The following is a 17,590-nucleotide window of genomic DNA, read 5'->3' as shown; positions in this document are numbered from 1 at the left end:
TTTACTGGAAGATATATAATCGATTGAATCGTCGACATGCGACGTCAAGAAAAAATCCTCTTTTAAAAATGAGCAAATAAAATGTTAAAAGCACCCATTTCTTAATATATGAATAGTAAGCATGTCAAATTGGTCTGAATATTTAAAGAAATCAAACAAAACTCTGCTTAGGGTGTGAATTCAAGCATGGATGCAATTGGATACTTCAAATTACAGAATCATTGACTATTTGTAGGTCGGTTCAAACCCATTTTTTATGATATAGTATGGATTAAAAATTTAATTGGTGGAACTATATAGTAAATAAGGATGCATCTACAAAAAAAAACCCTGATTGGGAACTTTTGTCTGGATCATAAATAGACATAGGAGAAAAAAAACCTGTCAAAATAGGTGCAAATTGGTCTCCTTACTATTGCCTACGTTATAGATAAATGTTGAAACTAAAAGAAAAAATATCTTATTCAATATATATGTCTGATTATGAGTTTGATCACGATGAAAAAACACGAGCTAACCGCTGCCAACGTATATTTTCTCACAACCTGATGTGTAATGTTGGAAGAGTATCTGTATCATTTGTATTATGAAATTGAAATATTGATCTATAAGCATTTCATAATAATAATGTCATATATTCTTTTCATTGACTGATCAAATATACGTGTGGTGTCTTGTGGACTGCTGTTTGTCGTGATGCCTTTTTATATAAACTAGGAACAACAATAGCTTGATTGTTGAACTTTTCCGATTTTTTTAAAACTTTGATATCTCATTTTGTTTTATGTATTGACATTTTGTTAAAACAAAATATAACTTTTATTTTTTTTGTAAATCAAATATCTTTCCAACTTCTTACAGTCTATTCCGCTAGTATTCAGTCAGTCAACGGAAAAAATAAATGATGAACCATTGATAATATCACTACGGACATACTCTTATTTTGATATAGTATTTCCCGGTTTCTCAATTTTTATTTACTTCTTCATATACTGGTGTACTGGCTTCATCAATGACACAAGTTTGATTTGTTGTTGCTGTTAAATTCGTATGCTTTTTATTGTCGAGATCCTCGTATGTTGTCGTTGAAAAGTTCACACGACTAGTGTCTTCATAATTATGAGTATTCGAATCTGTAAAAATCCCCTTTGATCTGTAAGTCAAAAGCACAAAACATGATATAGGTACAAATTAGATCTTAATGGCCTGATAAAATCATGACTTTGTTGAATCTATAAACTTGTATTGTCTGAATCGTGTGCTAGCCAATAGTGTACATGTAAATGTACTGTAAACAAATTTACTTTCACGGATACTTTTTTGGGGGTTTAGCCCATCAATGCCAACTTCACGGCGAATTAATTTCTTGATTTTCAAATCTACCAAATGTAGTAAATTAAAAAAAAATCCAATTTTAACATTTTCGCGTTTTTTTTCTACAAGCTAAAGCCGAGAATAAAAATTGCTATGTGTGTCTTTATTCTACATTGGCTAGAGGTATAAAGGGGAAGGTTGAGATCTCACAAAACATGTTTAAGCCCGCCGCATTTTTGTGCTTGTCCCACGTCAATAGCCTCTGGCCTTTGTAAGTCTTGTATGTTTTTTTTAGATTTTAGTCCATTTTTATGTTTTGGAATTTAGAGTGACTTTTATTTTTACTGAACTAGTACACAATTTAATTTAGGGTCCAGCTAAGGACCACCTCCGGGTGCAGGATTTACTCTCTGCGTTCAAGACCAATTGGTAGCCTTCGGCTGTTGTCTGCTTTTTGGTCGTGTTGTTGTCTCTTTGACATATTCCATATCTATTTTATATGCATTGATATTTTTTAAATAACTTTAAATATACAACTGCACTTGCAAACATATAATCTTTAAAGTCAGTACAGAATGTATATATTATCTTTTACCAAGTATTTGAGGATTTAAGCTATAAAGAGTGACCCAATGTTTTTAAAATCATTTGAAAGATTTCATCAGAATAAAACCATTGAAAGTAATTTATTTTGTTGTTAACAGTTTTACTCACCTCACTTTGCATACAATCAGCACAACTAACACAATAATCAAAGAACATGCACCTAGTGTACCACCAATCACTGCATCTATTGATTTGAATAATATGTTAACAAAATATATGGCGGGAAAATATGAACAAATTGAATTAATCAATGACTAATGTTAAAAATATATTGTTAGTTCAATTGGGTGTACACTGATTCTTATTCTTATTGTTATGAAACATTAAGGTAATGTTTTTTTGAAATAATGTCTTTTTTGGTGTGAAACAGGACAATGTTTTAAAAGCTGAACAAGCATTGATAAGCAGACATTATCGAACAAAGAAATAAAGTAGAGCCAAAAACACTCTTTTTTATCAAGGAGAGACAAAAGATACCAACGGAACATTCAAACTCAAACGTCATGGCAAAAAAAAAAAAACAAATACAAAAAATAAAACAACAGTATTCAAAAGATAACATAGAAATCAAAAGACTAATAAAAACTGGAGGTGATTTCAGATGCTTCTGAAAGGTAAGCAGATCCTGCAACATATGTGGCACCCGTTGTGATGCTCAAAGGTGTGCACTAAGAATGGAATCATTGATTTCTATTTGATTTTGATACTTATTTATCGAAATATCCCTACAATTATGCCGGTATTGACCACAATTCATAAACTGGTCTTGGCGTGTGACAAAATTGATGCCTTATATTCCACAAACAAATGTACAACCGTTTGACTTACAATTAAGAAAATAAAGTGCATTGTAAATGATGACTTAATTTTGTGAACCCACATTTTTACATTCGTACTTAAAATTACACCCAAACTTTTACAGAATATGATGTATAGTTGCAACAAGCTGAAGTGCATCGACAATAAACACTCTAAGTGATGAATGCTTCCTAAAAAAGGCCATTAAGCGTGATAATTTATCAATCTTATGTTTATGTTACTGTTTAACGGATACTCTCTATTAGTTATAATGTTCATGTTGTATAAATAAACTGCCAATTCTGACTTTTTTACAATCGATCTTTTGAAATACATGTTCAAAACTGTCAAGCATTATTTAGTTATTTTGCAGTAAAGTACACACACAAAAAAAAACGATGCCTGCACCAAACCATTGCAATAAAAGTATTTGTAAATGCATGTCAACGACAGAAGTTATGAAATGTTATTTATATCATTTAATTAACCAGTATGACTTTATGGTATTCCCTTTGTTGCAATGTTTATTTCCAAAATCTTGTTGATCCGTCATTTGCTTGCGTAAACTTATTAATTTAGTCGGAACAACTCGCGATTTCTTCCATTTAAAAAAAAATATCAGCAATAGAAACAAATTTCTGGTGTGAAATCACGAAAACTTATATTTGTGATTAAAACTACTTATCCAAAATTAAATACACTAAAATATATGTAAATGAAATGCTAAACTTTTTGATCGATAACAGTTTATATCATATAAAGAACAAATATCTATAATTCAAACAAAAACATTTTCAAGTTATATTATATCATATTAAGATATAAAGATCAAGTTTTGTCATTCAAAGATCTACACTTCAGCGCGTGCATGAATCTTATACACCATAGTTGTCTATGACTTAAAAATTCGAACGAAATGGAAGTTTAATGAAGGAAAACACTCTTACTTATATCAAAACTAGCGTTAGAACCTTTCCTTGTAGCAAGTGTGTTTTGACTTTTGGTTGAAGTAAATTCGTCACCTACAAATTAAATGTGAATTAAACGATCATGTTTATACTTTTGTTATTGCATCAAAACATATAAACCAGATTCCTAATTTTGTGTATAACAAATTATGAATACATAATATCGTTTGAAAATATGTTCTTTGTTCACAAAAAGTTATTTGAACTTTATTTTAAATTGAAGATAAAAATCTCTAATCATTGTTCTGACTTATAAAAATGATCACTGAGGATATTTTTTCGCATCTTGTTAATCAGGTTGCCTCAAATATTTATTGAAATATCGATGAAATCTCCTCATTCAATTGTGACTTGATAAAAGAATTATGACCACGCAGGACTTCTTTCGACCACGTGTCTAAGTGGAGTGTCCGTTTGATTGTGTGGGATCTACAAGTGCATAGCCACATCAAGTCAGAATGGGAACTTTAAATCCGATGCCTCTTGTAGAAAGAGTAACGCGTTATCCACACGTGTAGAACCCTTGCAGCAACTATTTGGTGTGGTCCGCATGTGGCTTTTGTAAGGCATAATTTCTGTCCCTATCCAATATACCTTCATTTTCGAGTAGTAGTTTCATGTTTTCCCGCTCATCAAACCGGACGGCCTCTGTTTCATAACCTGCTTAGTGTATTGTCAATTTCGTCTCGTCCATTATATATATGAAATAATTTTGAATTCATAGACATACATTTTTGTCCTGATTAACCATACAATTTCGAACAACTTAATAACATAATATATGTTATTCTAACCTGAAACTATCTCTTGAATTTTTTTTAAATCATCTCACTTAGCATGGTTTAAGCAAAGAAACGAAACGATAATTTAAGCCAAATATGTGGATCTTTTTTCTGTCGCAAGTGAACTACTTCATACTATAATCTCATTAAACATGACTATTATAAACATGCTTGTAAGTGACATTCCTTTTAACCCATCATATAATGTTAGACGATATCAATTGATTGCGCATAAATGTATATTGTATATCAAATTAATTGACGCTAATAACTCATTAACAGCTCTCGTATGGTTTTAAGGCAGAATTAGTGAAATAACCACTTCACAATTTATATGGCCACCTTAACGACCGTAACAACCTATCATTGTCAGTATTATAACTCATGAGAGTCTTTTTGTTTTCTTTCTGTTGTTGAGGAAATCACTAGATAACACCACATTTTGTCTTGTTCACATCATTTATCCAATATAGCATTAAATGCATACAATTCAGTTTTCATTCCACGGTGATTTGTTTACGAAATTAACAAGCAAGCTATTTTTCAACCTATATTTTCAAATATATAATAACAGATATACCTTCATGTGCTTCTTTTAGAAAAATTATGGGGTCAAAATTTGAAACATTTACTAAATGTTTCTTGGACATTTCAATCCTTTGGGACAACATTCTTTACATTTCTGTTTCAAAGATAAACGAAAGCGCATGTTTGTATCTTTCTTTTGTATCTTCTCTATAAATGTATGCTTTGAATATCTGTCACAATTCTTATTTTTTATCAAATTATCATGATTTTAGAACGGCATTTTTCAATATCTAATCGGTAATTGGTTTTAATAAATTGGCACAAATAATCTTCACCCATAATCAAGCTAAATATCATTTTAAGATAAATCATTTTGAACCATAAAAATCTGGGCCCTGTTGTTCAACTTGTCGTTAAATTAAACGAGTCGTTAAATTTTACTAATCACTGCGTTAAATTTAATCAGTCCATTATCATGTTGTTCAACTTGTCGTTAAATTTAACGAGTCGTTTAAAATTGTCAAAGTGTCGTTATATTTAATCGACCTCATTGAGGTTGATTAAATTTTAATCAGTTGATTAACCTCAATCTAAGATGGCTGTCAATGTATTGTTTCAACCACCTGTTGTAAGGAGAGAGCGACATTTTCGTGGCTTTGACCCTCTTGAAAGGGAATTTTCTGATGAGGAGCTAAGGCAGAGGTATAGATTTGGCAGAGAGACCATTGAGTACTTGTCTGATTTAATGAAAGGGGATCTGGAGCGTGGGACAAATAAGGAGACAGCCCTTTCAGTGGAACAATAGGTTATGATTGCCTTGAGGTTTTATGGCAGTGGATCTCACTTGCAAGTTGTTGGGGACACAATGGGATTTGACAAATCAACTGTGTCTCGGGTGATCGACCGTGTGACGGAGTTATTAGTTGCCAGGAAGGACGAGTTCATATCGTGGCCAGATAACCAGAGGAAGAACGTAATTAGGGCTGGGTTTTATGAAAAGGCTGGTTTTCCAAACGTGGTTGGATGCATTGATGGGACCCACATAAGGATTACTGGGCCTAGCATTGATGAACCAGCATTTGTTAACAGAAAGGGGTTCCACAGCATCAACGTACAAGCCATTTGTGACCATGAAGGTAATTTAAAACACTATATTCTACCTATTTTATGTGTACAACATGCATTGTGTGCGTCCTTTTTCTTGACATCTTCAATCGTCCTTGACCATATACAATATTGGCTGGTTTTCTGTTGAACTGGTTTTCAGCTAATTTGAAAGTTGATGGAAAAAGATAGACAACTCATTTTTGTCATATACTTTTTATTGGATCCTTAAAATCAATGCGTTTACCGTTTCACTTTCAAATATGATGGATCGAGTGAACTGCTAAGTGTTTATGATCGTTTATGCTTAATGCATAAATTTATTGATCAAAATAGTTTTAAAGATGTGCCCTTCCACCCCTTATCTGCTTCAGGTAGAATTTGGTCAGGCTTAAACTTTGAAACGACAACGTTAATAGTGTGCCTCACGTAGTTTGCAGAAATTCTGGATCTACCTCTAAATGTTTCTGTGTCAGAGGAGACAGAAATCACCCCCCCCCTCCCCCCAAAAAAAAACACCACCAAACAAAATGATTGTTCAATAATCAAAATATTTCGCCCCCCCCCCCCTATTCTTTCCGGTTGGGAAATAGTGTAGGTGACCAATCCCCAAGCCAGTCATTGTTCAATACATTTAAAAAAAGGGAGCATAACTTCTATGCAATGTATTGTTTATCTGAATTGTTACTATACATATTTTGTTTTCACCACATTGCAAATTCGGCCAATATTGTAATGACTGGAACTATAATGGACAAACTATGCATGCATAAAAAAGAAGATGTGGTATTATTGCTAATGAGACAACTCTCCACAAGAGATTAAATGAGAAATAAACAGCTATGGGTCACCATACTTTATTCACAATCACTGTCTTGCTTTGCATTGACAAATGAATTATCACGGAACCTACTTTTTCCCCTTTTTTAATTATCATAATTTTGTTTAAAGGTAGATTCACCAACATCAGTGCTAGGTGGCCAGGATCAGCACATGATTTTCATGTTTTCAGAACCTCAGCCATAGGACAACATCTTGAGAATGGATATCAAGGAATTGGACAAGGTGTATTGTTAGGAGACAGTGGCTATCCCTGCAGACAGTTTTTGCTGACACCATACAGACAACCAGCTGCTGGTAGAGGTCAAGCAAGGTTTAACAGAAGACATTGCTCAACAAGGTCAACAATAGAAAGGACATTTGGAATATTGAAGAAGCGCTTTCACATTCTAGGATCAGAGGTAAAATTAATTCTTTACAAATAATCATAATAGTACTAATATGAATATTTGACATAGTGTTTGCCCTTATATTTTAAAAGTTATGTTGTTTTTTTCTTGTGAGAGCTGTCTACCTAATCTTTCATTAGGGAGCTACCATTTGAATTTCATGGGGGGGGGGGGGGGGGGGGCTAGGATGAAAAATTGTCATCCTGCCTTTTTTTTTACCAAGTTGCTCATCCTGCCTTTTTTTTTTACTCAAAACTCCTGTCCTGCCTATTTTTTTCAAATTTCATCCTAGCCCCCCCCCCCCCCCCCCCCCCCAATAAAAATCAAATGGTAGCTCCCTTGGTACATATTTTCTATTTCTCTAAATTTTGGTTTAGGTATTCATAATTGTCCCCTTCTATGTCAGTTGCCTATAATTGCTTACATCCACTTAATTCATTTTAACTTTGTAGGATATATACATTTTAGTTATAAAATTGACAATCATACCAAATCTTCTTATTTTTATGTGTAAAAAAAAACCGAGAAAACTGAAAAATCAGTTGTATATTAAAGTGCCGTTAAAGCTGACCTCAGGAACACGTAAAATGTCAAGCCCTGACAAAAAGACAATTCATCACACAGATCAAAACCCTAAAATTATGCGGAGAACAGGGATCCAGTTGGAAAATTGGTAATGTTGGTTCGGTAAATTCAGGTAGTCCTGTTGGGGTAGATGCTCCAAGTTAGTCATTACTGTAACTATAATAAATCATGAATGAAACAGTACATCATCAGTTGGACTTTTTGCTCAGCTTCATACCTGATTTTGTCCTTTTTTCATTAACAGTGTTTTCAAATATGCACATGTCACATTGTGTTTCTGTAACTGAAAGTAATTTTTTTCGTAATAGATTTATTTAATCTCAGCCTTATTCATGAACAACGTTGCATCATGCTCAGTGGCGGATCCAGAACTTTTCATAAGGGGTGGGGGGGGGGGGGGGGGGGGTTACTGACATAAGGGGGGGGGGCCGCTCCAGTCATGCTTCAGTGATTCCCTATATAATCAACCAAATTTTTCCAACAAAAGGGGGCCCCCCTGGATCCGCCTATCATGCTACTTACAAATAGTATTTCTGTCACACTTTAAAATTAGAAATAAATGTTTTTAAATTGTATTCCAGATCCGTATGAAACCAGATAAAGCTTGCCGTATCATCATTGCTTGTGGTGTTCTGCACAATATTGCCATCATAAGGAATGTACCTGACGTTGCAGAAGAACAATTAATTGACAATCAACCTCAGATGCCACCCTATAATGGTCCACAGGACGGAAAAGGCATACGGGACCATTTTGCTACCACTTTTTTTGCCTAATAAATTGCATGTTTTTATTTTTTCATATTTTGATACATTGTCATTCATTAAAAAAATGAGGAAATTTGAAAATAGCAACAATTCTTTATATGATCACTTTGACGATCTGTCGACAGAGGAAGTGTGCATTTTCGGCTAAAAAATTGGTATAGTAAATGGTGAGCAGTTAGTCGCCTATGAAATCAAAAACCCAGTAGCCATGCAACTGTACTTCAGTATAAAAATAATAATATGTGGTATGCTTGCCAATTGATTATATCAATTACCATATGGTAAAAATTAAATTATTTAATGCCCAAAAAGGCGCAAGCCAGGTCCAACAGTGCAAGGGCTATATATAGCCAGTCAAGTTCATTTAAAACTTCCATCATCCTGATTGCCAATGAGACGATGGGGTATCCTGAAACAACAATTTACCCAAGACCAAATGTCCTCAATATTAGCAATTATAGGTTCCAGTGCAACAATTGTAAAACAATTCAGATAAGTTAAACCAATCGCCAGAATTATATAATAAATAAACCCAAAAAAAAACAAATATGAAATACATTAACAACAGACAACCATTAAAATTACAGGCTCCTGATTTTGGGAAGGTACATGTAGAAAAATTGCAGCGAGGATCTAAAGACATTTCATTCCTTGCAAGAAGTCAAAAACGAAACATCGGAGCTAGCTTCCTGTTCATGCAGTTGCATTATTACATCCTTAGATCATTGAGTTTTTGGTTGAAATACTTGTCATTTGTTTATAAGTTTTTGATTCATGCATCACTTAGGGAGCTACCATTTGATTTTTATGGGGGGGGGGGGGGGGGGGGGGGGGCTAGGATGAAAAATTTTTTCTTGCATTTTTTGTTAAGTGTAATCTCTGTCCTGCCTTTTTTTATTAGAGTATCCTGTCTTTTTTTACATAAATTGTCATCCTGCCTTTTTTTTTGCCAAGTTGCTCATCCTGCCTTTTTTTTACTCAAAACTCTTGTCCTGCCTTTTTTTTCTAATTTTATCCTAGCCCACCCCCCCACCATAAAAATTAAATGGTAGCTCCCTTATGATTCTTTGAATGATGGAGGTGCATTTGGTGTTGCTAAATTGTAATTACTATTTCCTTTTACATAGGAGTGTGTACACAAAATGAATTTGGTGGCCTCATAATAATTTCTAAAATAAAAATCAACAATATAACAATGAATTTAATACGTTCAAAACATAGAGGCAAGTGCCTGGGAGAGTGTGACCGGTTCTGAATTGCCACCCACTAACTTCTGCAAAAGCTCAATTTGGGGTTCCAGTTTGTTCTTTTCTAGGTCCATTTGAATGTTCTTCTTCTCTTGTATCACTAATTTACCCTGCAGTGCACGATACTGTATGTCATGTATGTCCTGCACTGTTACCTTTTTTTAGGGTGTTCTCACTATCCTACAAATAAAAAAAAAATTATGATTTTTTTAAAAGATTGAATAATTTTACAACTCTTTTTATTGATCGATACCCAGGCATAATTCCACCAAATAGCTACTTACAACTCGGGGGCCACTTTCTATATACAAAGTGATTGTACGACGTGCCGTTGGAATATGTCATGTTTTCCGGCTTGAAATATGTGAATAGGTGAGGGAAAACTATCAGAAATATATGAAAAGGTAAAAAATATTCCAATTACTTGTATACTAAAAAGCCCTGTCTGAGACTGTCATTTTTCACATCCTAAAAAGTCTCGCCGTAAGTTTAATTAACATTACATACAGAATCTTAGCCCTTATTTCATTGGCGGATCCAGAAATTTGCACAAGAGGGGGCCCAATCCAGTCATGCTTCAGTGATTCTCTATATAATCAACCAAATTTTTCCAACAAAAGGGGGAAGGGGTGGGGGCACAAGCCCCCTGGGCCCACCCACTAAATCTGCCTCTGAAATAACCACACGAAACAAAACAAATATGAGAAAAGGTTACATTATTAACTACGCAATATAGGAAAAGGACTATACATTTTTAATATTATAATTATATTAATAGGGTGGGATCACACTAGAACCCCAGCGGCACCCCTATCAATCAAGTATTGATCCCCCCACCACCACCACCACCATCCCCGATGCTTACTTAGGTGCTGAAATGACTAAAACTTGAATACATTTAAAGTTATTATAAGGAAATATATCACTATAAATCACTATACCATATAGTTCTATCCTTAGCAGAATTTGTCAATACTTTTTAGGTTTAGGTTTGAATGATTGTCACGTTTAGTGATAGTAATGACTGCATTGTCATGAAGAACCGATAGCAAAATCTCACTTTGAGGTTCATTGTTGGAAATGTAAACATGCATTGACAAATTTAATTTTATACATTGTATCAAGAAAAAAGTGTTGACCAAATAAACTAGCGGAACCTGTTTACACAACACATTTTTACAGAGTTCTTGTTGCAGGCAAGGATTTGTATAGTAGCATATCTTACTATACAAATCCTTGTTGAAGGCCTTACTTTTAATTTCTGTGTCATTTTGGTCTCTTGTGGAGAGTTGTCTCATTGGCAATCATAACATATCTTCTTTTTTATATTTATTTTAAACTTACTTCCGCTTTTCTGTAATACTTGTTTGTACTGGAACAACTGTTTGTGTTAGGATAGGGTCATATCCAGTCAGCAGAGATGGACTCTGTGGACTGAGAGGGGGTCGACTGTCACTGATAAGTGATGCTGCCGACTCATAGAGATCCTGGCTGGCATTTTCTTCTGGTAATGTGGCAGTGATAGTTGGTGGATCTGTAATAAATGAGAGAAAATTGACTTGTTGATACTGTGTTTGGGTATTTTATCTATCTGTTTATAGGGGGCCGGGACAATGGAAACATATCATCATACATTAAATTCAGATACAATGTACTTTAAATTGCAAGTAAAAAAAAAATTGCACAAGACTAAATAAGACCCTATTTCAACCCTTTAAATATTATTATGGGTTTCAGCTATAAACTATGTGTTCCTGTCTATGTTCAGACTGCAACAACAAATAGATAAACTTTATTCCGGATTTATGATAACCAGTCCGTATGTGTTTTAGTATTATAAATCATGACTGGTTTTCGCTCCAAATTATCTACTGTGGTTCCTTTTAATCTAACAACAGATACCAGTTTGAAGACGACTTGGCGGGCACCTGCCACTTGTGAACAAATGTTGAAAATAACACTTTAAAACCGTTATCAGTTTAAACAAATGCAATCTTGCAATAGTAAAACAAGAGCAGAACATTCAAACCAACAAGAAACACGTTGGCAATCATTTAAGTAATAGAAAATTGGTCAAAATAAATTGTTTTCAGTCACGTGATATCAGTTGGGAATTCCCCTACTTGTTGTGACGGCGGAGCAGACGAAACTTTTACTAAAATTGAATAAGGGAAACTATGTATCCCGGGATTAAAAAAGGCTACGAATATGTGTGTTATTTTCATCGAATTTCATTAAAAATTAACAATAACAATTAAAAAACACCTTCAAAACAAAATTTTGCCAAAAATTGTTTGTTTATGAAAATTAAAAACATTTAGTTGATTGAAACTGTTAAAGTTCACTTTTCACAAGGTGCAATAAAAAGGGTAGAGCCCTGAGAAGTTCTAATTAAGGGAAAAAAAACATTTGGGGATATATTCTTATGTGCTAAATATTATTTACATACTTGTCTGGAATGACTCTGTTTCAAGTCCACCCTGAATCCCTCTGAAGCTGGTGGTGTCCTTCATCAGGTGGATAACTCTCTCCACTGCTGTGCTGGGTTGCTTTGGAGCTGGTCCTCCCCCAGTTTTGAATATCTCATTCCTGTGTTTTGAATAAACGGCCTTGGCCACTCTTGTGGTGTTCCTCCATTTGTTTCGTACTTCTGTTGAAGTACGAATAGCAACTCCAAGATAATTTATCTTGATGGTAATCTCTTCCCAAATGTCTTTTTTTAACTTATTTGTTACTGTGTTTGTTAATTTTCCATTTATGATGTTGGAGTTTTTTTCCACAAGCTGTTGTATCAAGTCTTCTTCTGCCACAGTAAAATTGGTCTTCTTTAGCCTTTTTCAGTTTGCTTGGGGTTTGTTCAACTGGTTCAGCCATTTTTTTACAGACAGGAAGCTCATAAACAATGAATGATGGGTAGGTTTTATTTAATCACTTGATTAATCAGTTGATTAAATTTTAACGCATTGATTAATCAGTTGATTAAATTTTAATTCATTGATTATTTAATCAACGCGTTAAATATTGTTGAACAACAGAAAATAAACCACTCGTTATGTAACGACTCGTTAAAAAATTTAACGACTCGTTAAATTTAATCAATCGTTAAAATAACGACAAGATGAACAACAGAGCCCTGGCATTTCCTCCCTCATTACTGTAATGTACGCCTTTAGATATTGGACCGATGGAAACCATCCCGAGCTAAACAAGTATAAACCGATCATAAAAAAAACAAACAAAAAACAACAACAACAAAAAAACGGAAAAAAACGATACCTTTATGAAAAGTTGTACTTGAACCTTTCTTTGGTATTTCTACAGCAATTAAGCTTTGACTTGGAGTTGTTGAAGAAACTGTACCTAGAAAACAGCGAATCATAAATTGCATTTGTATATATTAATTAGATTGAAATTCTACTCCGTAAAGCCGTACGACAAAATGCTCTTTCAAATTATTAGAACGGCATTTTTCTTATCTAATTCAAAAATATCTAATCAGTAATTGGTTTATTAAATTGGCACAAATAATCTTCACCCATAATCAAGCTAAATATCATTTTAAGATAAATCATTTTGAACCATAAAAATCTGGCATTTCCTCCCTCGTTACTGTAATGTACGCCTTTAGATATTGGACCGATATTGGACCGATCATAAAAAAAAACAAACAAAAAACAACAACAACAAAAAAAACGGAAAAAAAAACGATACCTTTATGAAAAGTTGTACTTGAACCTTTCTTTGGTATTTCTACAGCAATTAAGCTTGACTTGGAGTTGTTGAACTCGGAGTTCAGTATTTTTCGGATTTAACTTTTTTCTTGTGTGTTACATTATAAAAAAGAAATCCAATGTCGTCCTCTGAACCATATATATGTGAAAATGTCTAAGCCATTAAACTGATTATCATACATGCACATATCAACGTTAATAATATAAACAGAGGAATTCAAGAAAATGTAACTATTACTTCATACTTGAATTATACATGTTCTGCTGTACATATTTACTCATTTACAGTGCTAACAAATGTGTTCTATTAAATACGTGAAGTACATACCTGTTCTGCACACAAAATATTGTAACTGGTCAAAGCAAACTTTTCTGGTAATATTTAGTTCTATTTTTTCATTATTTTGTGTAAACGAGCCTGCTAAACAGTAGAGAGGTTTTTTGGTACCTGCTTCGGCTGGAAATGATTTGATAGTTTGACATATATCATTACTCAAATATAGGTTGAACATATTCTATAAAAAAGACCTCGTTAACACTTGAATATACTGTTAAACAAGTGTAAGGACTATTTCTATTAAGATATTATCATCCGATAACAAAAGAAACTGAAGCTCGTACATAATTACGAGTTCAAAACGAAACAAAAGAACATTCATGGAAGTGTATTGTATGTGTTCATATATAAAAACAATTGTCAACTATTATATTGTTGTGATAAATAAAAACAATTCATTCGCCCAAAAAAAATAAGAAATGAGTCGGTTTTGTCAAAGTCTTTGACATTGCGATCATGATAATGAGGGCTCGGTGATATACTCAATAAAGTAAGAGCTTAAACAACTACCGTTGACGATTGGCATTATGCCAACATGAGATGGATTACACTTATTAAATATTCTGACGGTTTATTACATTATTTTGTGTTTTCTTTTCAAATTAAGAAATTGTAGCTAGAATGTATGAAAAATGCTCATAGTTCTGAATTTTGAACTGTCTTTTACATATTTTAGTGGTTGTCTTAATTGTATTACACTTTATCGTAAGACTTGTATAGTTTCATTAGAAATAGTAAACCTTAAACAATGTTAATAACTCCTGCAAGCTTTCTTTCCAAATATGTGTATGGTTATTAATGTATATCAGCTTAGTTTCTGAGATAATGTTTCCTTTAATTGTACCACATTTTTGTCCCTTCCTTATATTTATAAGAAAACATATGGATATACTATACACTAAATAATGTCACGAGCTATTTATTCGCGACTTTTGCCAGTAGAAAAATAACGCGAAAATAAATTGCCACGAATATGTAAAAGTTGGTTCGTATGTGTGTATAAAAAAGAAGATGTGGTATAATTGCCAATGAGACAACTCTCCACAAAAGACCAAACGACAGAGAAATTAACAACTATAGGTCACAATACGGCCTTCAACAATAAACAAAGCCCATAACGCATAGTCAGCCATTAATGGTCTCGAAATGACACAATGAAAATAATTCAAACGAGAAAACTAACGGCCTAATTTATGTTAAAAAAATGAACGAAAAACAAATATGTAACACATCAACAAACGACAACCAATATGTAACACTGTGTTTATCAAATTAATGAGAAATAACGAAATTCGATAGCCTAAAAGTTGGCTAAATGGGATGAATGAGATATTTAGTATTCGCAAAAATAACTTGATTTACAGAAACTTCTCGAGAACTTATTGATTTACCTTGTGATAGCTTAGCTTCGGTTTCCGCTCGAAAAACATTTGTCCAGGAAGAAACTGCTTCGTTTTCATGACCATCTAATTTACAGTAAGTTTCAGGTGGAAGCAAAAGCTGATATATACTCATGCACCGTTGTCTGCTTGTTGAATACGGTCTACCCCAACCAAGTAATGACCCGTTATCTTGGAAAAGATTTTGAGTATAAATAAAATTCGAGATCAATGACAAAAAAATTACTTAATAAGAAAATAACAGAATATTATTTTTTTTAACTTTATATGTCGTATCCATTTACAGTCCGGACATGCATTGAAACTATTTTCAGTTATATAAACATCTTTCACTCACATGATCAATGTCAGTGTAAAATACAATAAGTAAAACTTAGTCATCCCGATAAAATATTTAGGTGTCTGAAGACTGTGTGTCCAAAAATTCGCTTTGTACGCATCAACTCTTTGATATCATTTAAAGCATGATATTCATAGCTAAGAGGAGTGAAAAGATACGTAGGAAATCGTTTTATGATCCCTTTAAGCTGTCGTTAATAAATATAAACCCTTATGTAAGTGGTATATTTGTCTGTATGTAATATAGATTTTTATCAATAAAATAAACCAGGGGGTCTCACCATTGCCCTTTGCCCTTTTTCCTGACATTTTGACATTTTTTTTGCTGTAAAGCGACAATCTAAGACCTCCGTAGATATCGAAGATGACATTATTCTAGGAAATCCTGTTGACACAATCTTAATATAAACAGTGTCTAAAATATCATTGATTTTTATGGACATTAAAAAACTAGGGGGGTCTCACCGTCATTTAAGCGGTCTAAGGTAGGTTTACACTGTATATTTTGGCACTTTGAGCCTTCCGTAAACATAGAAGACAAGAAAGCTATCCAAATTCCTTTTAATCTCGTGTGTATCTCTATCTTAACTAACTTTCTGCATAATATTAGGAAGATTGAAAAATCAGGGGGGTCTAGACATCGCCCTGTGCTCTTTACCCTGACTTGTTGACGATTTTTAACTGACATGTGACAATTTAAGCCCTCTGTATATATCAAAGATTATACTATGCTGGGAAATCCTTTTGATACCATCTGTAAATATATGTTACAGTGAATTTGTGTAATCAGTGATTATGTAGAATCCCTAAAACTTTCATGGATTATGAAGAATCACTGGTAAGTTTAGGGATTATATTTAATCACTAAAATTATCAGGGACTATGTATAATCTCTAGAAAAAACGTCAGGGATTATACATACTGAAATAAAGAATTCTTATTATTTATTAATAAAATGAATAAAAGTTAAATCATTTATTCTATAAAATCATATGATAACATCATTAAAAACATAAATGGTTAAATATTAAATACAATATATGAACATGATAACCTCAATATATTAAAATGTTAAGCACAATATATCAAATGTTGAGCACAATAAGTTAAATTGTTAAGCAATGTATTGAATAAATAAGCACAATTTATCAAGATATTTGTAAAAGTTAACGTCAACGGACGCTGGACGCCAAGTGATGAGAAAAGATCACTTGGCCGTTTGGGCCAGATGAGCTAAAAAAGGGAATCAACAACCTCGTACTGATTACTAGTATAAGTTCTGAGCAGGATACAATATCTTGAGGCCAGGCGATATCCCTTTTCATTTTTTTTTTCGTGAACAATTGCCAATATGTTTTTGGGATCTCCCTTTCCTCTAACAACATATGGAATTGGTATGTCAGCACATTACACCCAATCTAAAATTTTGTTTAATCTGTCAATCATTCTTTCTGACTGTTCTGAATGTGAGTTTGAAGTTCTTGTTTATTTGAACACAAAAACACAAAACAGATGTTCCATAACCTTCTTCTGTTCTTCATCGTTTGGTTTACCACAAATACATGTAACATGCACTGTGGATTTACAATTAGAACACCAATGTGCATTTGATGCTGGCTTTTAACAAACATAATAGAATAGAATAGAATATCGTTCATTGCTAATCACAGCGCCCAAATTTGAGCTGAATTATTACATTAAATGTATATACAATGACTACAATGATTGTTTAAAACTATACATATAAAGTTATCGCTATGAAGTGAATATTGATTTTAATAATTTTGACGTCTTCAACGTTATCTCAAAACCCTGTGTTGGTTATATCATTAAGGTCATCATATGTGCTTAAAAG

General features: G+C 33.3%; 2 protein-coding genes and 1 long non-coding RNA gene across 4 annotated transcripts; 1 reads left to right on the top strand and 2 right to left on the bottom strand.

Annotated features, from left to right (window-relative positions):
- Nucleotides 1-853: 853 nt before the first annotated feature.
- On the bottom strand, nucleotides 854-13,688 carry LOC127699913 (uncharacterized). 2 transcript variants are annotated; one of them, XR_007981287.1, is made up of 4 exons: nucleotides 13,640-13,688; nucleotides 3,666-3,740; nucleotides 2,029-2,104; nucleotides 854-1,153 (listed from the first exon to the last, which is right to left on the bottom strand). XR_007981287.1 is itself a non-coding variant. In XM_052203304.1 (4 exons), the coding sequence occupies exons 1-4, from the start codon at nucleotides 13,314-13,316 to the stop codon at nucleotides 967-969; spliced, it is 450 nt and encodes a 149-aa protein (XP_052059264.1). In that variant the 5' UTR covers nucleotides 13,317-13,352; the 3' UTR covers nucleotides 854-966. The 2 variants fall into 2 exon arrangements, 1 of the variants encoding a protein (XP_052059264.1); XM_052203304.1 differs by lacking the exon at nucleotides 13,640-13,688 and adding an exon at nucleotides 13,205-13,352.
- Nucleotides 5,394-7,448, top strand: LOC127699912 (putative nuclease HARBI1). The gene is made up of 2 exons (XM_052203302.1): nucleotides 5,394-6,132; nucleotides 7,052-7,448. Exons 1-2 carry the CDS (start codon nucleotides 5,805-5,807, stop codon nucleotides 7,363-7,365), a joined length of 642 nt encoding a protein of 213 aa, XP_052059262.1. The 5' UTR covers nucleotides 5,394-5,804; the 3' UTR covers nucleotides 7,366-7,448.
- Nucleotides 9,865-11,367, bottom strand: LOC127699919 (uncharacterized). The gene is made up of 2 exons (XR_007981295.1): nucleotides 11,273-11,367; nucleotides 9,865-10,108 (listed from the first exon to the last, which is right to left on the bottom strand). It is a non-coding gene; the product is annotated as an uncharacterized LOC127699919 (long non-coding RNA).
- Nucleotides 13,689-17,590: the final 3,902 nt, after the last annotated feature.

Source organism: Mytilus californianus, unplaced genomic scaffold (genome assembly GCF_021869535.1).
Source record: "Mytilus californianus isolate M0D057914Y unplaced genomic scaffold, xbMytCali1.0.p SCAF_44, whole genome shotgun sequence".
Classification (NCBI taxonomy): domain Eukaryota; kingdom Metazoa; phylum Mollusca; class Bivalvia; order Mytilida; family Mytilidae; genus Mytilus; species Mytilus californianus.
Note: the sequence above shows the minus strand (reverse complement) of the source record. Positions and strands in the feature narration are given on the sequence as shown.

What these genes read in the sequence shown, in the direction of transcription:
- LOC127699912 (XM_052203302.1), top strand. Translation starts at nt 5,805, where the DNA reads ATGATTGCCTTGAGGTTTTATGGCAGTGGATCTCACTTGCAAGTTGTT. An exon ending in AGCCATTTGTGACCATGAAG is followed by an intron (nt 6,133 to 7,051) that starts GTAATTTAAAAC and finishes TTTTGTTTAAAG; the next exon opens with GTAGATTCACCAACATCAGT.
- LOC127699913 (XM_052203304.1), bottom strand. Translation starts at nt 13,316, where the DNA reads ATGCAATTTATGATTCGCTGTTTTCTAGGTACAGTTTCTTCAACAACT. An exon ending in AAGTACAACTTTTCATAAAG is followed by an intron (nt 3,741 to 13,204) that starts GTATCGTTTTTT and finishes TTTAATTTGTAG; the next exon opens with GTGACGAATTTACTTCAACC. An exon ending in CTGATTGTATGCAAAGTGAG is followed by an intron (nt 1,154 to 2,028) that starts GTGAGTAAAACT and finishes TTTGACTTACAG; the next exon opens with ATCAAAGGGGATTTTTACAG.